At 41.4% G+C, this 17,851-nt stretch overlaps 3 protein-coding genes across 3 annotated transcripts; 1 reads left to right on the top strand and 2 right to left on the bottom strand.

Annotated features, from left to right (window-relative positions):
• Positions 1-1,553: 1,553 nt before the first annotated feature.
• LOC139345055 (zona pellucida-like domain-containing protein 1) lies at positions 1,554-11,296 on the bottom strand. Its single transcript, XM_070983512.1, has 10 exons — positions 11,203-11,296; positions 7,172-7,398; positions 6,904-7,088; positions 5,992-6,064; positions 4,913-5,010; positions 4,693-4,773; positions 3,899-4,070; positions 3,184-3,301; positions 3,011-3,031; positions 1,554-1,696 (listed from the first exon to the last, which is right to left on the bottom strand). The coding sequence occupies exons 1-10, from the start codon at positions 11,294-11,296 to the stop codon at positions 1,554-1,556; spliced, it is 1,212 nt and encodes a 403-aa protein (XP_070839613.1).
• A 4,064-nt stretch (positions 11,297-15,360) lies between these two features.
• hist2h2l (histone 2, H2, like) lies at positions 15,361-16,058 on the bottom strand. Its single transcript, XM_070982707.1, has one exon. It carries the CDS (start codon positions 16,056-16,058, stop codon positions 15,678-15,680), a length of 381 nt encoding a protein of 126 aa, XP_070838808.1. The 3' UTR covers positions 15,361-15,677.
• A 329-nt stretch (positions 16,059-16,387) lies between these two features.
• Positions 16,388-17,156, top strand: h2ax1 (H2A.X variant histone family member 1). The gene has a single exon (XM_070982706.1). The coding sequence runs from the start codon at positions 16,388-16,390 to the stop codon at positions 16,772-16,774; it is 387 nt and encodes a 128-aa protein (XP_070838807.1). The 3' UTR covers positions 16,775-17,156.
• The last annotated feature ends 695 nt before the right edge of the window (positions 17,157-17,851 follow it).

The following is a 17,851-nucleotide window of genomic DNA, read 5'->3' on the forward strand; positions in this document are numbered from 1 at the left end:
GTGCTATTCAAATAAAGAATTATTTCTGTTGTTATTATATCTTGTCCAACGCCTAAATAGCCAGAGAGAGTCTGTGGTGAAACGCGCCTACACATCTTCATTCGTGTAGCAGTTGTGCAGATGACTGGTGCTTCGTATAGCCACTGAAGTTCTAAGAAGGAGGATATGCTGTGTTAGTGGGTAGTTTACAGCCAAATCAAGGATATTACCCAGGCCTGAAAATGATAAACACAGTAAATGGCCCAAATATATAGACAGCCTAAATATAAGCATAGATGTCCTAAATATAAATGGCCTAGTTCTAAACATAGATATTTAAATATAATACATGGCCTTTATTTGTGAAGAATGCCCAAACATACGCTTAGAAAAACATATGTAAAATATTCATTTTCTCTTACGAGTTTTTATTGAACTTAGACTGGGGAACTGGTTCAGCTGTGGTCCATTTGTGTTTTCTAGCTGTCAAGGCCCAAATAGTCATCTGCAGGCATTTATTTGTTAAAAATATTCAGATGGAAAATTTCTACTTCAGTATGTTCAAACTTCTTTTGGTCAATGCCAATAGTACCTACAGCTTTGGGGATAAAATGGCAGAATGTTAAATTTCAAAAGAGCCCATTCTTGTGCACCAAATGGTTCAAGAACATGCCTTAGATAGGTCTTTTAGGCTCATTGTACTGGAATGGTAAGGTCCCATATTATGGTCATTTCTGGGCAAATGCAAGCTAGTCACCTGCCACCCTGTCAGAGAATAAGGCCTGACATCGTCACGTGCTCAGCACTCACCTACTCTATGGACAGCAGAGGCTGGGAGGCCAGTGCTCCACCTGCGTATCATGGATTTACAAACACGTCAAGTTCTAGATAAAGACACCGTGGGTTTCTTTTACAGAGAGCCTAAGATCCTTCATACAGCAGATTCTCTGCATTGAACGAAAGTCTTTCATATGTAACTATAATGTCAAATGCAGCTGCAAGCACATATAGAAAGCATGAAACATGCAAACAAAATAATATACTTTAATTTAAAATACCAGTATAAAAGTACAGTGTTGTAGCTTTATACATCACATTTGTGACGTCTTCTAAAGGGATCGCAAGAAACACCATAAAAATTCACCATAAATAATAACCATATGTTTTGAAAAACACCTTCTTTACCAAAAGAAATACAAAAATTTGTGAACCTAGATACAGATGTGATATAAAAAAGAACCTGAATGTGAGCTACAATACATACATCACCTTACTTTATAACACATAATCAATGCCCTCACTTCTATTACCCAATATCAGAGTATAAAATGAATATAAAAGCCTGAAGCAGTGTGCATGGCTATAATGTAGAGTTATGAGTCCATGTACAGTACTGTTGTTTCTGCCTGACTGGCAGGAGGGGATTAACTTGATGACAAAGGTTGAATTTATAGATCAGAAGATACAACGTTCTGGTATTCTCCCTCCTGTGTAACTAGTATTATATACGATACAATTCATGTGTCCCCCCCCCCCCCCCCCCATACTGTACGGGTAAATGAAACAGGACAAAATCAGGACAGAATTGACTTGTTGAAACTGATATTATGCTTGTACATATGGTGAACAATGAGCGCCACCAGAGTAAGGCAGATGGCCCCGAGGATGCCTGCTACCACTGAAACAGTCAGCACACTACTGTTCATCTGCTGAGGCCCTGGGAAGGAGAGAGACACAGAGCATTACACCATATAGAGCAATGTACAGTTTATGTACCAGTGAGCATGATGGAAACTGTACACTGTATTTATGTAAAGCATACTGATTCCTTTATTCAGCAACTGTGAAAGGTTTGAACTTCTCTGTCAAGCTCTCGTTTTCCTTTTCACACACCTTCTTTCTTCACTTTTTGTGTAAACAACCAAGTGCAACCATGAATGCCTTTGAGCAGAGACTGTCTGAAGATGTGTGCTGTTATCCCCATGTGTATAATTCATCACATTTTGCCCATGGATGTATTAATAGAGCTGGATACAGTGCTGCCACTCAGCCTCACCACTAATTAGTTCCAGTGGTCATTTGCAGCATTAAAAAAAACAATCCCCTGTAGCCCTTAAAGCATTTTCCCCAAAGATGACATTATTAAGAGACAAGTCTAACTGCAAAGAAGGTGAAAAAAACTATTTTTGTTTGGACAATGTCATGGAACGCGTGGGCAGTGCAAGCAGCAGAAACACTAATGGGCATGTGCAGTGTGCTGCACAATGTAGAACCAAAGCTGGAAGTCAAGAAACTTTTATAGCTTATTTGCTCATTGAACAAATTTCATTATAACTACTGGGCAACATATTTGAGTATGGTATGGTTCTTATAATACATCCATGATCTTGTCCCTCTCCATAATGGCAGGCTTTGCATTCTGCCTTCAGGTATGGCCATTTTCTTTTGAAACATATGGAACCCTTAATCCTGCAATAATGAAAGACGGGACTTTCAGACCACCTGGTGGCAGTGGAAACAACAATATTATGAATTTGTTAGGAAAAAGTTGCTTATGAACACATCTGGCAGTTACAGAGCAACATGACCGTTCATTTGGCGTCGTGTTCCTGGTACCCTGGCAAAAACACATCCAAGCTGAGGGGAGCTTCGCATTTAGGATGACAATTCTTTGCAGGTTCAGTGCCACTGTGCTTTTCTTGTTGTCATTTGATGATGAGTTTAAAAAAGGAGCCAGGGTTGGAACTTCTCTCTCGAGCTCTCGTACTTCTTTTGTCACTCAAGTGAACAACTGAGTGCAACACCATGAATACCTCTGCCATGAAACCCAACCAACAGCTGCTCACGTGCAACTCTAGGCCAAGGTAAGGATTCTTTGTCCCACCTTTCACTTTGGACAAATTCACTCATACTACATCTATTATTCCCTGTGAGTCTTGATCTATGTCTATGATCGGGGTGACTACATGACATTTTTGTTCAATGTTTGATAAAAATGCAAGAACACAGAGGATTGGCAGTGTATGCATACCTCCAGATGCCACCAGATATCCTGCAAGAAAACAAGAGAAAACCTGAGTTCATTCAACTCATGCAGACTGATATGTGACAGGTATGATTGAGCAAATATATAACTGTGTCTTCATGACTACAGTATCTCTGAATTCTGAGGCATCGACCTATGAAGCCTGTTCACATCCTCACCGTTGTTGTGGCGAGTAGTGATGGGGCCTGAGCTGATGGTGGCCATGTCGCTCACTGTGGTGACCTGGTCGTCGCTGATGGTGCGACGCCTTCTCAAATTGGTGCCAGTGGTGCAGTTCTGCAGGTGAATTGGGTGATTGTCTTTTTGGTTAGCTCAGTTTTCCAGCAAAAACAAAGTACCTTAGGCTTTTAAAGTGTAATAGAGTACTTGATAAGCCGCAGTGAAAATGAAAAACTTTCTGATTTCCATGAAAATGTTGTCTGAAAATACAACTACTATACAGTAAAGCTTTATATCTAGATCCATAGCATGATGACTGCATGATTTATGCGGCCCCATATCTCAAGCAATTCTGTTTTGTTCATATTGGACGAATCTGCATCTTATGACTTAGATCCAAGGCAAACGTCCAGTGACACTGGATATCTGGCAAAAGGATTGCATTTGTTATGTATGTATGTATGTATGTGTGTGTGTGTGTGTGTGTGTGTGTATGTATGTATGTATGTATGTATGTGTGTGTGTGTGTGTGTGTGTGTGTGTATGTATGTATGTGTGCGTGCGTGCGTGCGTGCGTGCGTGCGTGCGTGCGTGCGTGCGTGTGTGTGTGTATGTATGTATGTATGTATGTATGTATGTATGTATGTATGTATGTATGTATGTATGTATGTATGTATGTATGTATGCATGTTGCCCCTGGAGACAGAATCTGACCTGAATGAGGGTTGGGCAGAAGGAGCTCACACAGAGCCTGGTGGCACAGTGCACATAATAAGTGGACATAGTTGTTTCTGTGTCTTGGACAAAGCGGAAAGCCTCGAAGGAGAAGCGGGCCTCTTGTTGCTCTCCGTTGACTCCCATTACCGTCTGGCCATCCCGGTTACACCTTGAAGAGGAAAGACATTGATGTTTTTGTCCTGCTCTTCAGAGTTTTCTACCAGGTTTCAGTCCAACAACAACAACAACAAAAAAAATCAGCGATTCTGACCAACAGACAGGATATCTTCTGGATTAGTATGGGCTTGGGTCACAGGTGCTTTTACCACTAAAACAGACTGATAACGTGACCCTCCTCCTTTAAAAGGTTTCATATGGGAACTTTATGTTTGCATAATCTGAACACTAAGAAAAGGACCAAAAGCTTTGATGAGTTCAGATTTTTCCAGATGGAGCATCAACCATTCAATAATGAAGACCATGGGAAGTGGCTTAATGCCTACACTTGTATTTTTCTCTCAAACAGATCTGTAGTACACATGTACTTTTTGTGTTTTTTAAAATGGAATGTTTCCTCCTTCGTTCGGGAACACTCTGTCATCACAAGCCAAAAACTCCCTGCAAACACTGCAAACAGAGACTCTGAATATCTTCACACTGGAAGGAGTTGTCCAAAAGGTCCATTTTCAATAACCTAAAACTGTTTGTGTGTTGATGACAGGCCAAAATGAGTGTAGACTAGACAGGAGTCAAGCTGTTTCACCTCTCATTTCAGGAAGCTGATAACTCACCCAACAAAGAGGTCATGATATGACGTGTTGATGTGGAGAGGCGATGCTGTGGCATAACATCGGTCCAGGAGTACGTTGAATCTACAAGGAGCAGTTTTGGTTTTGGCCTCACATATTTTCACATTTCCAGATATTTGGCATCAAAATGTTACTATGTTTTTTTATTTGTAATTTGTAACAATAAAGAAAACAAAACAGTCAGCATACTTGTGTGAAGTACCTGTTAGTAAGGTTGGACGCCTTCACTTTTACATAGATCCTGGTCTTTAGCTCCAGGCCTCCTGGGGGGTTCTGCAGCATGGATGAGTAGCTGTTATCCTTTAGGCCCAAGAAGAGAAGAGAGGGAAGGATGTTTTTGAGATTGAACTGTGTTGGTCATTTTAACAGAATGCTCCGAGGCCCAGTATCAGTTTGCTGAGGTTGTTGTCTGGGCGACATGATGCATAGCTATAAGATAAGTGTTTCTATAAAATGCTATTTTCATAATTAGCCATGTCAAAAAGAAAAGGAGGAGATAGAATGTAACAAGTATCAAAGGTCTGTGTGTAAATAAGAAAAGAATCTGGTATCTGTGGCTGTCACAGGCCTAATAAACCCATCCACCACCTGAACTCTGCCTGTGCACTCATTGCACATGACTGGAGTCTTCCACAAGGCTCGGCAGATATTGTGAAAGCTGGAGTGAGCCAGTCACACAAGATAGAGCAAAGAGCAAATTTCTCAATGCTAACATGCTAGCTTGACTGCTGTGGGTACGTACACAGTCGTGTTTACGTTCATTATGATGTTAGGTGTTTTGGTTAGGGGAATTCTTCTTGTCTAAATGCACTAAAGATGCCGTTTTGACAGAAATAACCATTTGATAAAGATGAAATATGCATAGGCTTTTTACTGGTCAGACATTTTGACTTGTCACAGTAGAAAAAGCACAGGAGTTACAACAACAATGAAAATGGTTGTCACTGCTCGATCTGATTAGTGCATGCACCTGGTTAGTGTTAGGATTAGCCATCAGTCAGGTGTGAGCTCCTGACCTGCTGACATCTGGCAGCAATGCAGATTGGGTAGTGACAGTCTGCAAAACTGTCCCACTAAGCCATGATAGTATGACAGTGAGTCAGCATGCACAATACCAGGACCCTGAGACTGAAGCAGCTACACTGAATTCAAGCAAACATGTCGATTCTGAGTTAGAGGAGCAACAGTACAGTCTTTCTGTTTTTGATTACGTTTTACACAGCGTCCCGACCTTTTGGGATGGATGTTGTAAAGGAAGATTTCTGAAAGTTAAGACTGTACCGAGAAGAGTTGCATGCTCAGTGTGCTGATGAAACTCCCATTCTTGTCCTTGACTACCAGGCTGACCCCAGACCTGTTGGACAAAAAAATGATCTGTCAGCAGCCGGAAATCGTTCGGGGAAAAACCCAAATCATCATCAAGCAGATTGTGTTTCATCTGACACAGAGGGACACAACACACAAAGGTGAGAGTCGAGCCTTACTGAAACCAGAGTGACACCTCTGAGGACATGGCTGTTCCTGAAGTATGACCAAACATGCTAACTTGATATCTTTTAGAATTCTTTGAACATTTTTTATGAAAAAAAAAAAAAAGAAAAAAAGAAAAAGTGTGAGTGTAACATAAAAGGTAAAACTTTAATGGATATGACAAGAAAAACATGAGACCTAAGGTGAAAAAATTAAACATAGTAAACACCAACACATAAAACCTGTAAAACTCACCATACAATCCTACTGCTGTTACCACTCTTTCATGGTGCCCCACCACTGACTAGACTGAGCTGTTGATGAGCCTTTCATTTCAAAGCTTTCATTTCAGATCATTTGAGAAGTGTGCAGATATTAAGAAACAAGAAAGTAAGGTTTAACACACATGTTCATATCAATCATGAAACCTTCAAAAAATACTCTAATAAAAAGTGCAGGACTGAAAGTCATAGGCCCTTGAAGGTTCAAAATGTGCTTGCTGTGCACACCCACCATATCCCCCTGTTCTCACGTCTTTGTGTTTCAATTAGTTCCTGCTGCTACTTTTGCATGTATTTGTGTTATTGGAATTAATATAGAAAAATTTCATCAACAACCATGGTACCAATGCATAATTTGATTAACAAAGCGAGAGTACAGTTTCAGAGTGTACTTTGGGGAGCAGAGAAAAACACAGTGATGAAATGTGGACTTGCCACTTACACGCTCATCTGAGTATTGTTGACCAAGTACTGCAGTGGGTAGTGGCAGGAGAACCCGTACATCACCTCCTGGTGATAGGTGATGGCTTCTGTGCTGGGGTCCTTAGAGCAGATCATGCCTGAGATGGTGATGTACTGGACATTGGAGAAGTCTGCAAACAGTCCCGTCCCCACCTCCTGAGTGACCTTTGAGGAAAAAGGTTGAGTTTGATGAGTGAGAATCTGTGTGAGTGGCATCTGCTGGGTGTTTTCAGGTTTAGATAACCTACTGTCAGCTCGCTGGAGCAGGCAGAGATTGCCTCCTCTGTGATGGCGAAGCTGAATTTGACAACAGGTGGGTCTGCCGTCCAGTCAGGAGTCCCTTTACACTGGTGTTTGGAGTGCTCGGAGTTGAGGGCCAGCAGTGACTCATTGTATCCATTGAAATAGATGGGACACAGGAGGATCTGGAGGTCCATAGTCTGGGAGCCACAAAGAACCTCAATATCTGAGTTAGCTAAACAGAATGAGGATGAAACAAGAATTAACTTTCAAGATTTTGAACACTTTATTTGTCCATAATGTCAAACTGCAGGGACAAAACTCTACTGCTATACAAAACATCTACATATTCCTCTTCGAATGAACAGAAGAAGTCTCAGTAAATTAATATCATCATGTATACAACATCATTTTAACAAATACATACAACATACATCTGTTAAGTGTTTTGTTAGTGATTTACACAAACAAACATGGGACGCAGTGTAACAAGTAAAAACTAGAACCCAAAGATTCTTTGTTTAACAGAATACAACAGATTCAAGTTATTGGCCACAACTAGAGTCTGTGAGCTTCCTGCACCAGCAGCAGAACAAGAGCAGCTGTTCCTCATCCAAAGTTAACCAGCAGAAATCCTTTCTCACTTGGTGGCACATTGATAAATGAATCCTCTCGTTTCCTTTTTCATTTTATTAAGTCTTAATTTATTTCCAAAATTAGAAACAAAATTACACCATGGCAGCCAGTGGAATTGTGGGAATTAGTGTTGAATGTATGGACTCTCCACAGCCAGGGAATTGGTTTTTAATGGCAGGATAGACTACAGCTACAAAGAACAGCACGGCGCCATCTTTTCACCTCACACACAAACAAGCAGCTCTGGCCGTATCCACTTTAACACGCTTTCATCTTAAAACAGTATTTCAAAAGAAAAATGATCCCTCTCCAGTGTTTTAACACTGTCTGATTGTTCACACACACATTTCATTCAAGAAACGTGAAGCCGCCGGTGCACACACACTGAGAATGGATTTTACAGTCAAGTCAGAGATGTCTTGTGTCAAGCAGGAAATATCAGACACACATGATTTGTCACACACAATAATGACACACATTATTTGCATGTATGTCTTATGTCTGAATGGTATCTTTAAATTAGATTTGCTTTTGATTACAGGTTGCAGCTTAGTGTTAATATTTTGTAAATATGGGAAACCAATGAAATGCTTAGCATTGTAAACCAAACTGTATTTTCATTTCATTGTCCTGCTCTAACAGCAGTGTTAGCTGTCAGATGGATCCTACCTTGATGCCATAAGCGCATGACTGTTCCCAGGGTTTACGTTTTTCTGACGTGCGACGCAATGAGGGGACGTGCTGACGTATACAGGTGCATGTATTATGTCATATCCGGTTGCTGTAGTTGTGGTGGTACACTTGTATTGCCGTCGTTTATGTTACAGAGATTTATTACCCGATATACTTGTAAACTTATATTATTTCTGCTCAAGCACCAACAGTTCCCCCTTTTTCGGGACTTCCTCGTTAATTATACTGTTGTTTACGTGCTTGTTGGTTCCGCTAGCATTAGCTACGTTATCTCAGCACTTAGCGACGGCTCTCTCTTCCTCCTGCTCTCTTGCTCGGTGTGTCAGATGTTTCGCTGTTCCTTTGCTTCTTTAGTGATACAGCTACATGGAATAAATGTGGTTTATTGGCTGTGTTGGAGGCGAGGCTTGGCCAACACGAAGCGCTGCTCCGCGCTATGGATACCCAGTAGTTAGCTGCTGCAGCTAGCCAGGCCAGAGTAGCCGGTGCGGACCGACCCAGGTTGGCTCCTGAGCAGCCAGGACACCAAGGAAATGATGGGGGCACAGCAGTTGATTAGGGCTTGGAAAGACATGGTCAGATTAGGAGACATTCATTCATCCCCCTTTGGACGGAGTAGCTCTTCTTACAAATCTGACCGAGTTTATCAGTGAACCAAAACCATGATCACTCCGAGTGAAATCCAGGAGGCAGAGCTGTGTGCCTACACTGCTCTACGCCTCCGTAAGAGCGCCATAGAAACTGTGTCCCCCCACAGTGAAAGTAGCTAAATCTAACGTAAACAGAAGAACTTCAATGCCATGTCTTAATATAACTCCTCTGTTAACTTTATTTCCTCCCAAATTGATCACCTTGTTGGAAGTGCTGCAGGTTCACTGCTTATGGCACTTGACTCTATTGCACCTTTAGAAAAAGAATCTAATAAGAGAAGGAAAGCTCCATGGCATACACCCCAAACCTGCAAATGAAAAAAAAACATTGCCGTTCCACCAGTATGAAAGAATTCCAAGCCTGTCCAGGGAAGGCCCTCCTCAATGGCAGGGCTGCTCTTACTCATTATTAATAGAGGAAAATAAGATCAACCCCAGGTTTCCTTTCTATTCAGCGTTGTATTCATTATTACAGACAAATTCATCATCTCCTGCCATCAATTAGTCCCACTTTATCTTCAGACACCAGAACCTTAGAAACAGCTGTTCAGTCTGATATGTTATCTTTTCTCCCATTGACCCTCACCAACTAACTTCAATGATTTCATCATCTAAACCATCCTAAACCACATGTTAGAGCCCATCTCAACATGGCTGCTTAAACAAGTTTTACCTTTAAATGGCACTTCTTTGACCAACCTGTCTTTATCAACATGCTATGTGCTGTGGTCATTTAAAGTAGCTACAATAAGACTTCTTAAAAACCCTACTCCTGATCCAGGCGTTGCCAGTCAGCCAGAAGACTTTCTACACTTTATACATAACAATAGTTTGAGGATTTTCCATGATTCAGAGTGCATCACAGCACAGGTCCAAGGACTTGTCTCTGTACTAGTCTTGTTAGATCTGAGTGCTGCATTGGACACCATTGACCATCACATCCTATTACAGAAACCGGAACAGTTAATTGGTACTAAGCTGGTTTAAGTCCTACTTTTCAGATCAATTTCAGTTTGTGCATCTCAATGATGCACACTGAAGTTAGTCACATAGTTCCATAAGGTTCTGTGCTTGGAACGATAGGTCCTTAGGCAATGTTATAGGGAAACACTGTTTAACTGTTTTGTAAGATGTCACTGCTATGCACATGATACCCAATTATATTTATCAGTGAAGCCAGAAGAAACCAATCAGGTAACTAAACCTCAAGCATATCTCAGAAACTCACTTTCTTATGATGTAGCTGCTCTGGATGTCCTCCAGCACCACTGTAACCTGAAGTCTCCACATCTGACTCGATGTACATGCTTTGTAATACTGTCACTGTACATTACACATATTCTTTCTATTTTTTACTGTGAGCTTTTGCACATTACTCAGTCAATATTTACACATTCTATCGGTCACAAAATCTGTACAGCTCTTTTCTTTATAAAAACCTATATTTTAGACAATTTTAAATTTTCCTTGTATTTTTCAGATATTTCAACTGTAATTTTGTATTTTCTTTATATGATTCTTGATGACTCAATGACAGCACTTGGGACAGCACTTGTGGCAACATATACACAAACAACCATTCATGCATACACTCACACCTAGGTGCTTTTTCAAATAAATTGCCATGATATCAAACTTAAATATATAACACCTTATAACGGTTGTTCCATTTTGCTGTCATTCTTTCATCTTATCTTCAGGTACACATTGACAATGCAAAACAGCAAGAGCTGCTGCGAATACTAATTCCATTTGCAACTGTTTTTTTTTCCTTTTTTTTTGAAACAGGGAAATAATACCTTCATTCTGCTTGTTTTTTGCCCTCTACTGTTATATATAACTCCAGCAGTCAACAACAAGCTCCATTCAAGCTCTATTTTCAAAATCTGTAACACACCTCACAGAGATAAAGACACACTCAGATTGGCTGGTTGTATGTGCTGATGCTTACTGGGTTGCAGCAGAGAGGTATGAAAGGAAGAAAGGTGGGGGAGGGGCAGAAGTCAGAGCAGCAGGTGGATGAAAAGGATGAGAAACTGAACACTGATAGCTTCACTGACCTGGACTTCTAAATGTGGAGTGTCCGATGCAGGCATTTTGACCTTGGGTGAAAGGGATTGTGGCAAATTGGTACATCAGCAGAGCCAGCCACATTGTCTTCAAACTACTGGAGAAACAGTTGACAGAAATCACAGGAGCACATGACCATGACGAGAGCTTGAACAGACAGTGAAATATACAAGACCTCTGACTCCATGAGTGAAGGAGCACTCAAATCCTTTTCTTATTAAAGGTACCAAGACAACAAAGTAAAATGCTCCATGTCAGCAATACATTGTTAACAACAAAATGTACTTGCTATATACTTAAAGAATATCAAAAGTAAAAGTACCTGTAACTGTACACACACACACACACACACACACACACACACACACACACACACACACACACACACACACACACACACACACACACAGGGCTTTTCTCAAATCCTTGTTTTTTTGTGTGAAAAACTGGATAATTAACCTTTTCAGAACTCAAACAGTCATTTGAATTTGAAGGAACTGCTAATAATTCCTAGAAATTTGTCTTTGGTCATAAGCCATAAGCTTTGGCAACCCCAGTTTTAATGTTTATCAGTGTACAGTACTATATTTTATAACCTTATTGTACATGTTTTTAATGTTAATCCTAATCTGAAAAGTTGCCAGTAGCAATATTCCCCTTGCAAATGTAGAGGACACCTTTAAAGAGGAATGAAATATTCAAGTTAAGTACAAAATCACTTACAATTAATTATACTAATCCATCCTTGAAGAGAGCCGGGTGTATCAGTGAAAGCAAATTATTTCTTAGGTTCATTTTTATCTGGAAGCCATGAGACATTAAAAAAAGAAATAATGGGAATAGAAACTAAAATTTTGTGACAAACGCAGTCAGCAGTACAGACTTTTGTTGAATGGCTGTGTAATATCAAATTCCAACTAGAGTTTAGACCTGGCAGATAAAACAACATAATCCATTTATCTTATAGCCAATAAAAAATATTAACAATATTGCATGCTATGAGATTTCTCTTTGAGCCAAAAGCTTAAAAGAGTAATTTCTTACCTCGTGTGGATAGCGGGAGTGTTGTCCTACTTCAGGTGTCTTTTGTGTGTCTGCCGTTACCTTCATGACTTCATGATTTATACTGGCCTTCTTTCCAGCTAAAAGGATTTCACAGGAAGCCCACTGAGAAGAAAGGGGAAGGTAAGGGAGCAACACAAGATGGCTGGATACACCAACCGGATCATCTGACAGACATGGAACAAAAGGTGAACCTATATGGAGTGTCCTTAGTCTGCTGGAACACTATATCAAGTGGCTTTATATTGAAATTGTCATTTCAGCAATGATCTCAACCATCAGCAAAAACTGGTCATGCACCCTACATCAAGTCTGAACAGATAGATTCGATTGAAGAGAAGAGACGTTAAGGAAATCTATAGGGAAACATTTACAGTACGAAATGGGTTTAGACAAGATCATTTTATTTATTCTTTTAGACCAACTATGACTTGATATTCACTTGGTGTTTCTTACAACTCACTTAGTTGCAAACATAATGACTGAATTTTACTAAAACATCTTCAAGTACAGTTACCAGGCACATACAATCAGAGCAAAATCTACAGGAAACCACAAAACAAAAACAGCTGCAAGAGCCTCAGACAACCTGTGCTGAAGACATTACATAACCAACATATTCATACCCACTGCATTGTTTCAGCTATATTTATGCAATGAATTACGCAATTATGAATTCTGCTCTACTAAAGTGCTGTTTTTCGTCACATCAACACAATCTTGCCAGGGGCTACCACCCTTTGTTCAGAAATTAGGTCTCCTGCACACCATGTCACTCTTGGAGAGAAAAGCATACCCTGCCAAACAAAACCTCCAGCAGCTGTCACCTGAACCACGAATCCCCCCAGATCCCCTCCAGGAACCCTGAGACCTGATCCAAACAATGGCGTGGAGATGGGCTTACACAAAGCTTAGCATTAAGTGTCCTGTCTGTCCTTTTTCTCATTCAGCAGCCATAAATGTATCTGAGTGAGTTATTAGCAACAGATAACCTCCAAGATCTACTTTTTCTTAATCCTGGGTGCTGAAGCTTGAGTGGCACATCGTGTTGGCATGAACACAGTGTATGGATGTTTTTATGTCACATGACATCCCTCCCTTATGAATCATGTTTGGTTCACTCTGATCTGGAGCAGCTGCTTCATCACATTATATGTGGTTTTACTGTGAAGAACTTGTTCAGGTTTGTGTCAAAACATTTCATCCTTTTTTTTTTTTTTTAAAGTGACATTATGATTAAGTAGACCAGGAAACAATAACATGCTCACTTCAACAAAAACTCTGAACTTGAATATCACTTCAGTTAAGGTGATATTCCCTGTCCAGCATTCTCTCTCTTTGGTTTCTGTTTCCATCACCTATAGCACAACAACCTTCACATCCAGTGAATTCCTGATTGGAGCTGCTCCTTTCATTGTATACTGCAGTAACAAGATCTACATGATACCACAAAGATCCTGTTCTGCTTTTGTTGAATATTAGCCACCAGTTAATATCACTCCTGCTCTTAATCATGTGGCCAAGATCTATTCAATCTATTAAAAATGTCATTGCCAACGGCTGTTTCACTGTAACTGCTGTGCATATTACAAATAATGAACTCATTGAGAGCAAATAGCAACACTTGAAACTACATCCCATCACATTCTGCTTCTTTACTAGTCGAGTAAGGACAATAAAGATACAAGATGTCATTGGCCAGAATGATATGGAAGCTGAAAGTCTGGTATTTATTTATTGTGCTGTCCTCTTCGCTCTAAAATGTGACCATATGTGTTTGAGGCTTTGCTGATGTTCGTGCATTATTTCCTTCCCTTCATTATTTCTGATACGTTTCCATCAGTTTGCTGATTGCCGTATTGCTGATTGCTGTATTAATTCAGCCTCATTTTGTGTGTTTTGTTGGATCTGTGGAGCTTCCAAGGTATTTGGAATGATGTTTTTCATCATAAGCTCTGGAATGCTCTTTTGTCAACATTGTCCCGTTGAATAAAACTTGGCTCTATCATTTAATACTTTGGACCAAAGGCTGCTGAACTTTGGTTTCTCATGTTTGATGTTTCTGATCTTCTTGCATCTTGGTGTTGGGTCACTAGTCATTGTACTTGATTACTCACAAACACAAAGTTGCATTGATTGCACCATCATATGAATTTCACGCACCTGTTGTACTGTTTGTTGGTGGAAGGTGGCAAATGTCATTTACTCAAGTGGGCCGACTTCAATACAATCATAAGGGACTGCACTTCACTGAATATTTCCAATTCACTCTATATTTTTATTTCAGAACATTTTGCACTTTACAGATTAAGATTTTACACAGAAACTACAGGATCAAGTTTAGAAAATACAACACCATATAGATGAATTTAGGCAAAAGTATACAGTGGAGTTCGTAGTAGTTTCTCCTTGAACAGCTACCACATCAAGTCCTGTTTTCATGTAAACACATATGGAGCCTAACACTATGTGCATAACTGAACACTGTCAGGTCACATTCTGCTTTGTAATAGTGCTTTTTGTGATTCATGTACATTTTACCAATAATATCTCTGTACTTTCCCATCACATTTTCAGTGCAGTAATGGTGCACTGTGGTACAGCCTTTAATCATAAAGGAGAGTATGCTGGAGTAACAGGAAGACATTTAATTCTATAAATAGTTCATCTTATCTCTTTTAATCCTTATATCAGAATATATTTACAGATAAACTGCACAGCATTTGACCACCACTTGGCAGAGGCCCACTGAAGGCAGCTGTGGTTCTCACTGGATTGAATACTTGGTTTGTCATCTTCCCCCACCAGCCTGTGAGCACCTGCACCTTTCCCCATTAACTCCAGCTACCATTAGGTGTCACTCTACACCACAACCTGCAGCCAGAATTCTGTATTTCCCCCACAACGGTCTCATTTCACAGGACCACAGGTAGAAGTCAAACTGCTCACTGGAAATAAATCACAGCTTTAATCTCACATGGTTGCTTTGGACTGCGTCCTTACATACAATTGAGTGAGGCGGTCCATTTTAAGGTGCATGTATACAAATCAGTATTACAATGGTGCAAAGCAAAGAGTCCCACAGATTAAGAACACTGACTTACATTCGTTCTGAATTTATTAAGTTATTTGTTAAAAACGTTACACAGCTCAGGGAAAAAACAAACTAACACTGAATAAAAACAAAATGGCAGGCTAACGTTCCAGATCCAGTGAATCTCAAGACATTCAACCTAAGGCCTGGGTTCGATTGGCATTCATTCGCTTCAAAAACCGGAAATGGTGCAAAATCACAAACGCAGTCTTGCCAAGTAAACACCTGACACAGTGAAAGGGGTGTACACATCGTCTTGGAGGTGATTTGGTGAACGTTGTCCCCCTCGTATGGAGCCTCCGTCCACCTTTACTTGGAGCTGGTGTACTTGGTCACGGCCTTGGTGCCCTCGGACACGGCGTGCTTGGCCAGCTCGCCGGGCAGCAGCAGGCGGACGGCGGTCTGGATCTCCCTGGAGGTGATGGTGGAGCGCTTGTTGTAGTGCGCCAGGCGCGACGCTTCCCCAGCGATGCGCTCGAAGATGTCGTTGACAAACGAGTTCATGATGCCCATGGCCTTGGAGGAGATTCCCGTGTCTGGGTGCACCTGCTTCAGGACCTTGTACACGTAAATGGCATAGCTTTCTTTCCTGGTCTTGCGCCGCTTTTTGTCTCCTTTCTTCTGCGTTTTGGTCACAGCCTTTTTGGAGCCTTTCTTGGGCGCAGGGGCTGATTTTGCAGGATCAGGCATTTTCTCTTTGTGGAAACGTCAAAGCGACCGCAGGAAGGGACACAACTCAGGATACCGCCCCATCGCCGGTCCCCTATTTATAACGTGGCTGTGTAAATGCCTGTGTACCATTTCTTCACTGCGATTGGAGCACAGTCTACCAGAGGACAGGCATTACCGCTGGACCCGCTGCGCCATTGGCTCATGCATTCCAGTTTCACTCGGCCAATCGGAGAAGCCTTTGCGGTTTATATTCCTTTACTGACAAATACATTACGTAAAGGTCCAGACTGTATCATCCTCCATTTTACCGTATTCCTTCTCCATCAAGCACCACAGTTTGAACGATCATGTCTGGTAGAGGGAAAACCGGCGGCAAAGCCCGAGCAAAGGCTAAGTCCCGCTCCTCCCGGGCTGGGCTTCAGTTCCCGGTGGGTCGAGTCCACAGGCTACTGCGCAAGGGCAACTACGCGGAGCGCGTCGGCGCCGGGGCCCCGGTGTATCTGGCGGCCGTACTGGAGTATCTGACGGCTGAGATCCTGGAGCTCGCAGGCAACGCGGCCAGGGACAACAAGAAGACCAGGATCATCCCCCGGCACCTCCAGCTGGCCGTGCGCAACGACGAGGAGCTCAACAAACTGCTGGGAGGGGTGACCATCGCTCAGGGAGGAGTGCTGCCCAACATCCAGGCTGTCCTCCTCCCCAAGAAGACGGAGAAACCGGCCAAGAGCAAGTAATAAGACTCCCCGCAGGCCCCGACTGAGCCGGGACAAAGGGCTCCCCTCAGAGCCAGCCACTTTTTCATATCAGTGTTAGTTTTTTGGATAAATAACCTTTTAAATAAGGGGCATTGTTCAGTGTTGCTGTTTCTACAATGAAAACAGACACTCGCTTCACATCGGGACTATTCATAAACTGCTGTTGTGTTGTTGGCTGTGGAAAATGGAGGCGCGTTCAGAAGGCTGCAGAATGATGAAGGATGAAAAGATCCGTTTTTAATGTGGACCAATCCTGATGGGAGGGCTTGTTTTTAGTTTCACAGTGCTGCTACAAACGTTGCAAATTTGTTGTATTGTTTATGTCATGCTGTTTCAATAAATGTCCTGTAGCCTTTTGGCACTTGGCAGTTGGTCTTTGTGAGAGAACAAACGGGCTGCGGCTCCTCTGCTCTGTAGAATGCTGCAGTTTGAGCATATTTAAGCCTGCTTGTGCATATAAGCAGTGAGGTTCAGCTCATCCTCATCAGGGGGTTTAACTCCATCACGGTATAGATGGACTGAGAGTTCATCAAGAGAACAATGGAGAATGTTTTAACCAAGATGTGCAGTTTTGCATCATGGTGGTAGTTTGTTGTCACTCGCACTATCAAATTTTCTTTACTGCTGCAGGTGATATGAGCTCTGTGGAAACAGTGTCTGGTTGCTGGATTCTGCAGTTGACCATACATTTATTTTTCATATAAAGGCAGTTTCTACTCATTTACATCATGTTTGTGATTTTCAACCTGAGAGCTGACCAAACTGAAAGCTGGTTGAAATGGAGAGTCAGACATGACTTAGAATGGAAATCTGGGCCTGATTTCTCTCATTCACCTGGCATTAGCAGAGGATTTTCCATTGCATTTGTTTGAATTAGTCACATAATGGAACTTGTGTTTTGTACATGGGATTACTCTCCAACAATACAAGTAATCATTTTTATTGTTCTCAAACACCTCTCTGCTATCTCTCCCCTGCAGAAGCATGATTGAAACCAGTCAGCACTGCTAATTTCTGCTCTGCCTCAGAATTATTTCTAATTGAAATAGACCAGCA

The sequence above is a fragment of the Chaetodon trifascialis genome, chromosome 16 (genome assembly GCF_039877785.1).
Source record: "Chaetodon trifascialis isolate fChaTrf1 chromosome 16, fChaTrf1.hap1, whole genome shotgun sequence".
Lineage (NCBI taxonomy): Eukaryota > Metazoa > Chordata > Actinopteri > Chaetodontiformes > Chaetodontidae > Chaetodon > Chaetodon trifascialis.

Excerpts from the sequence above, each read along its gene's own strand:
- LOC139345055 (XM_070983512.1), bottom strand. The coding sequence starts at position 11,296 with ATGTGGCTGGCTCTGCTGATGTACCAATTTGCCACAATCCCTTTCACC. Across the intron at positions 7,399-11,202 it reads CTCCACATTTAGAAGTCCAG|CTAACTCAGATATTGAGGTT; the intron begins GTCAGTGAAGCT and ends CATTCTGTTTAG. Across the intron at positions 3,302-3,898 it reads TCTGCCCAACCCTCATTCAG|AACTGCACCACTGGCACCAA; the intron begins GTCAGATTCTGT and ends ATTCACCTGCAG.
- hist2h2l (XM_070982707.1), bottom strand. The coding sequence starts at position 16,058 with ATGCCTGATCCTGCAAAATCAGCCCCTGCGCCCAAGAAAGGCTCCAAA.
- h2ax1 (XM_070982706.1), top strand. The coding sequence starts at position 16,388 with ATGTCTGGTAGAGGGAAAACCGGCGGCAAAGCCCGAGCAAAGGCTAAG.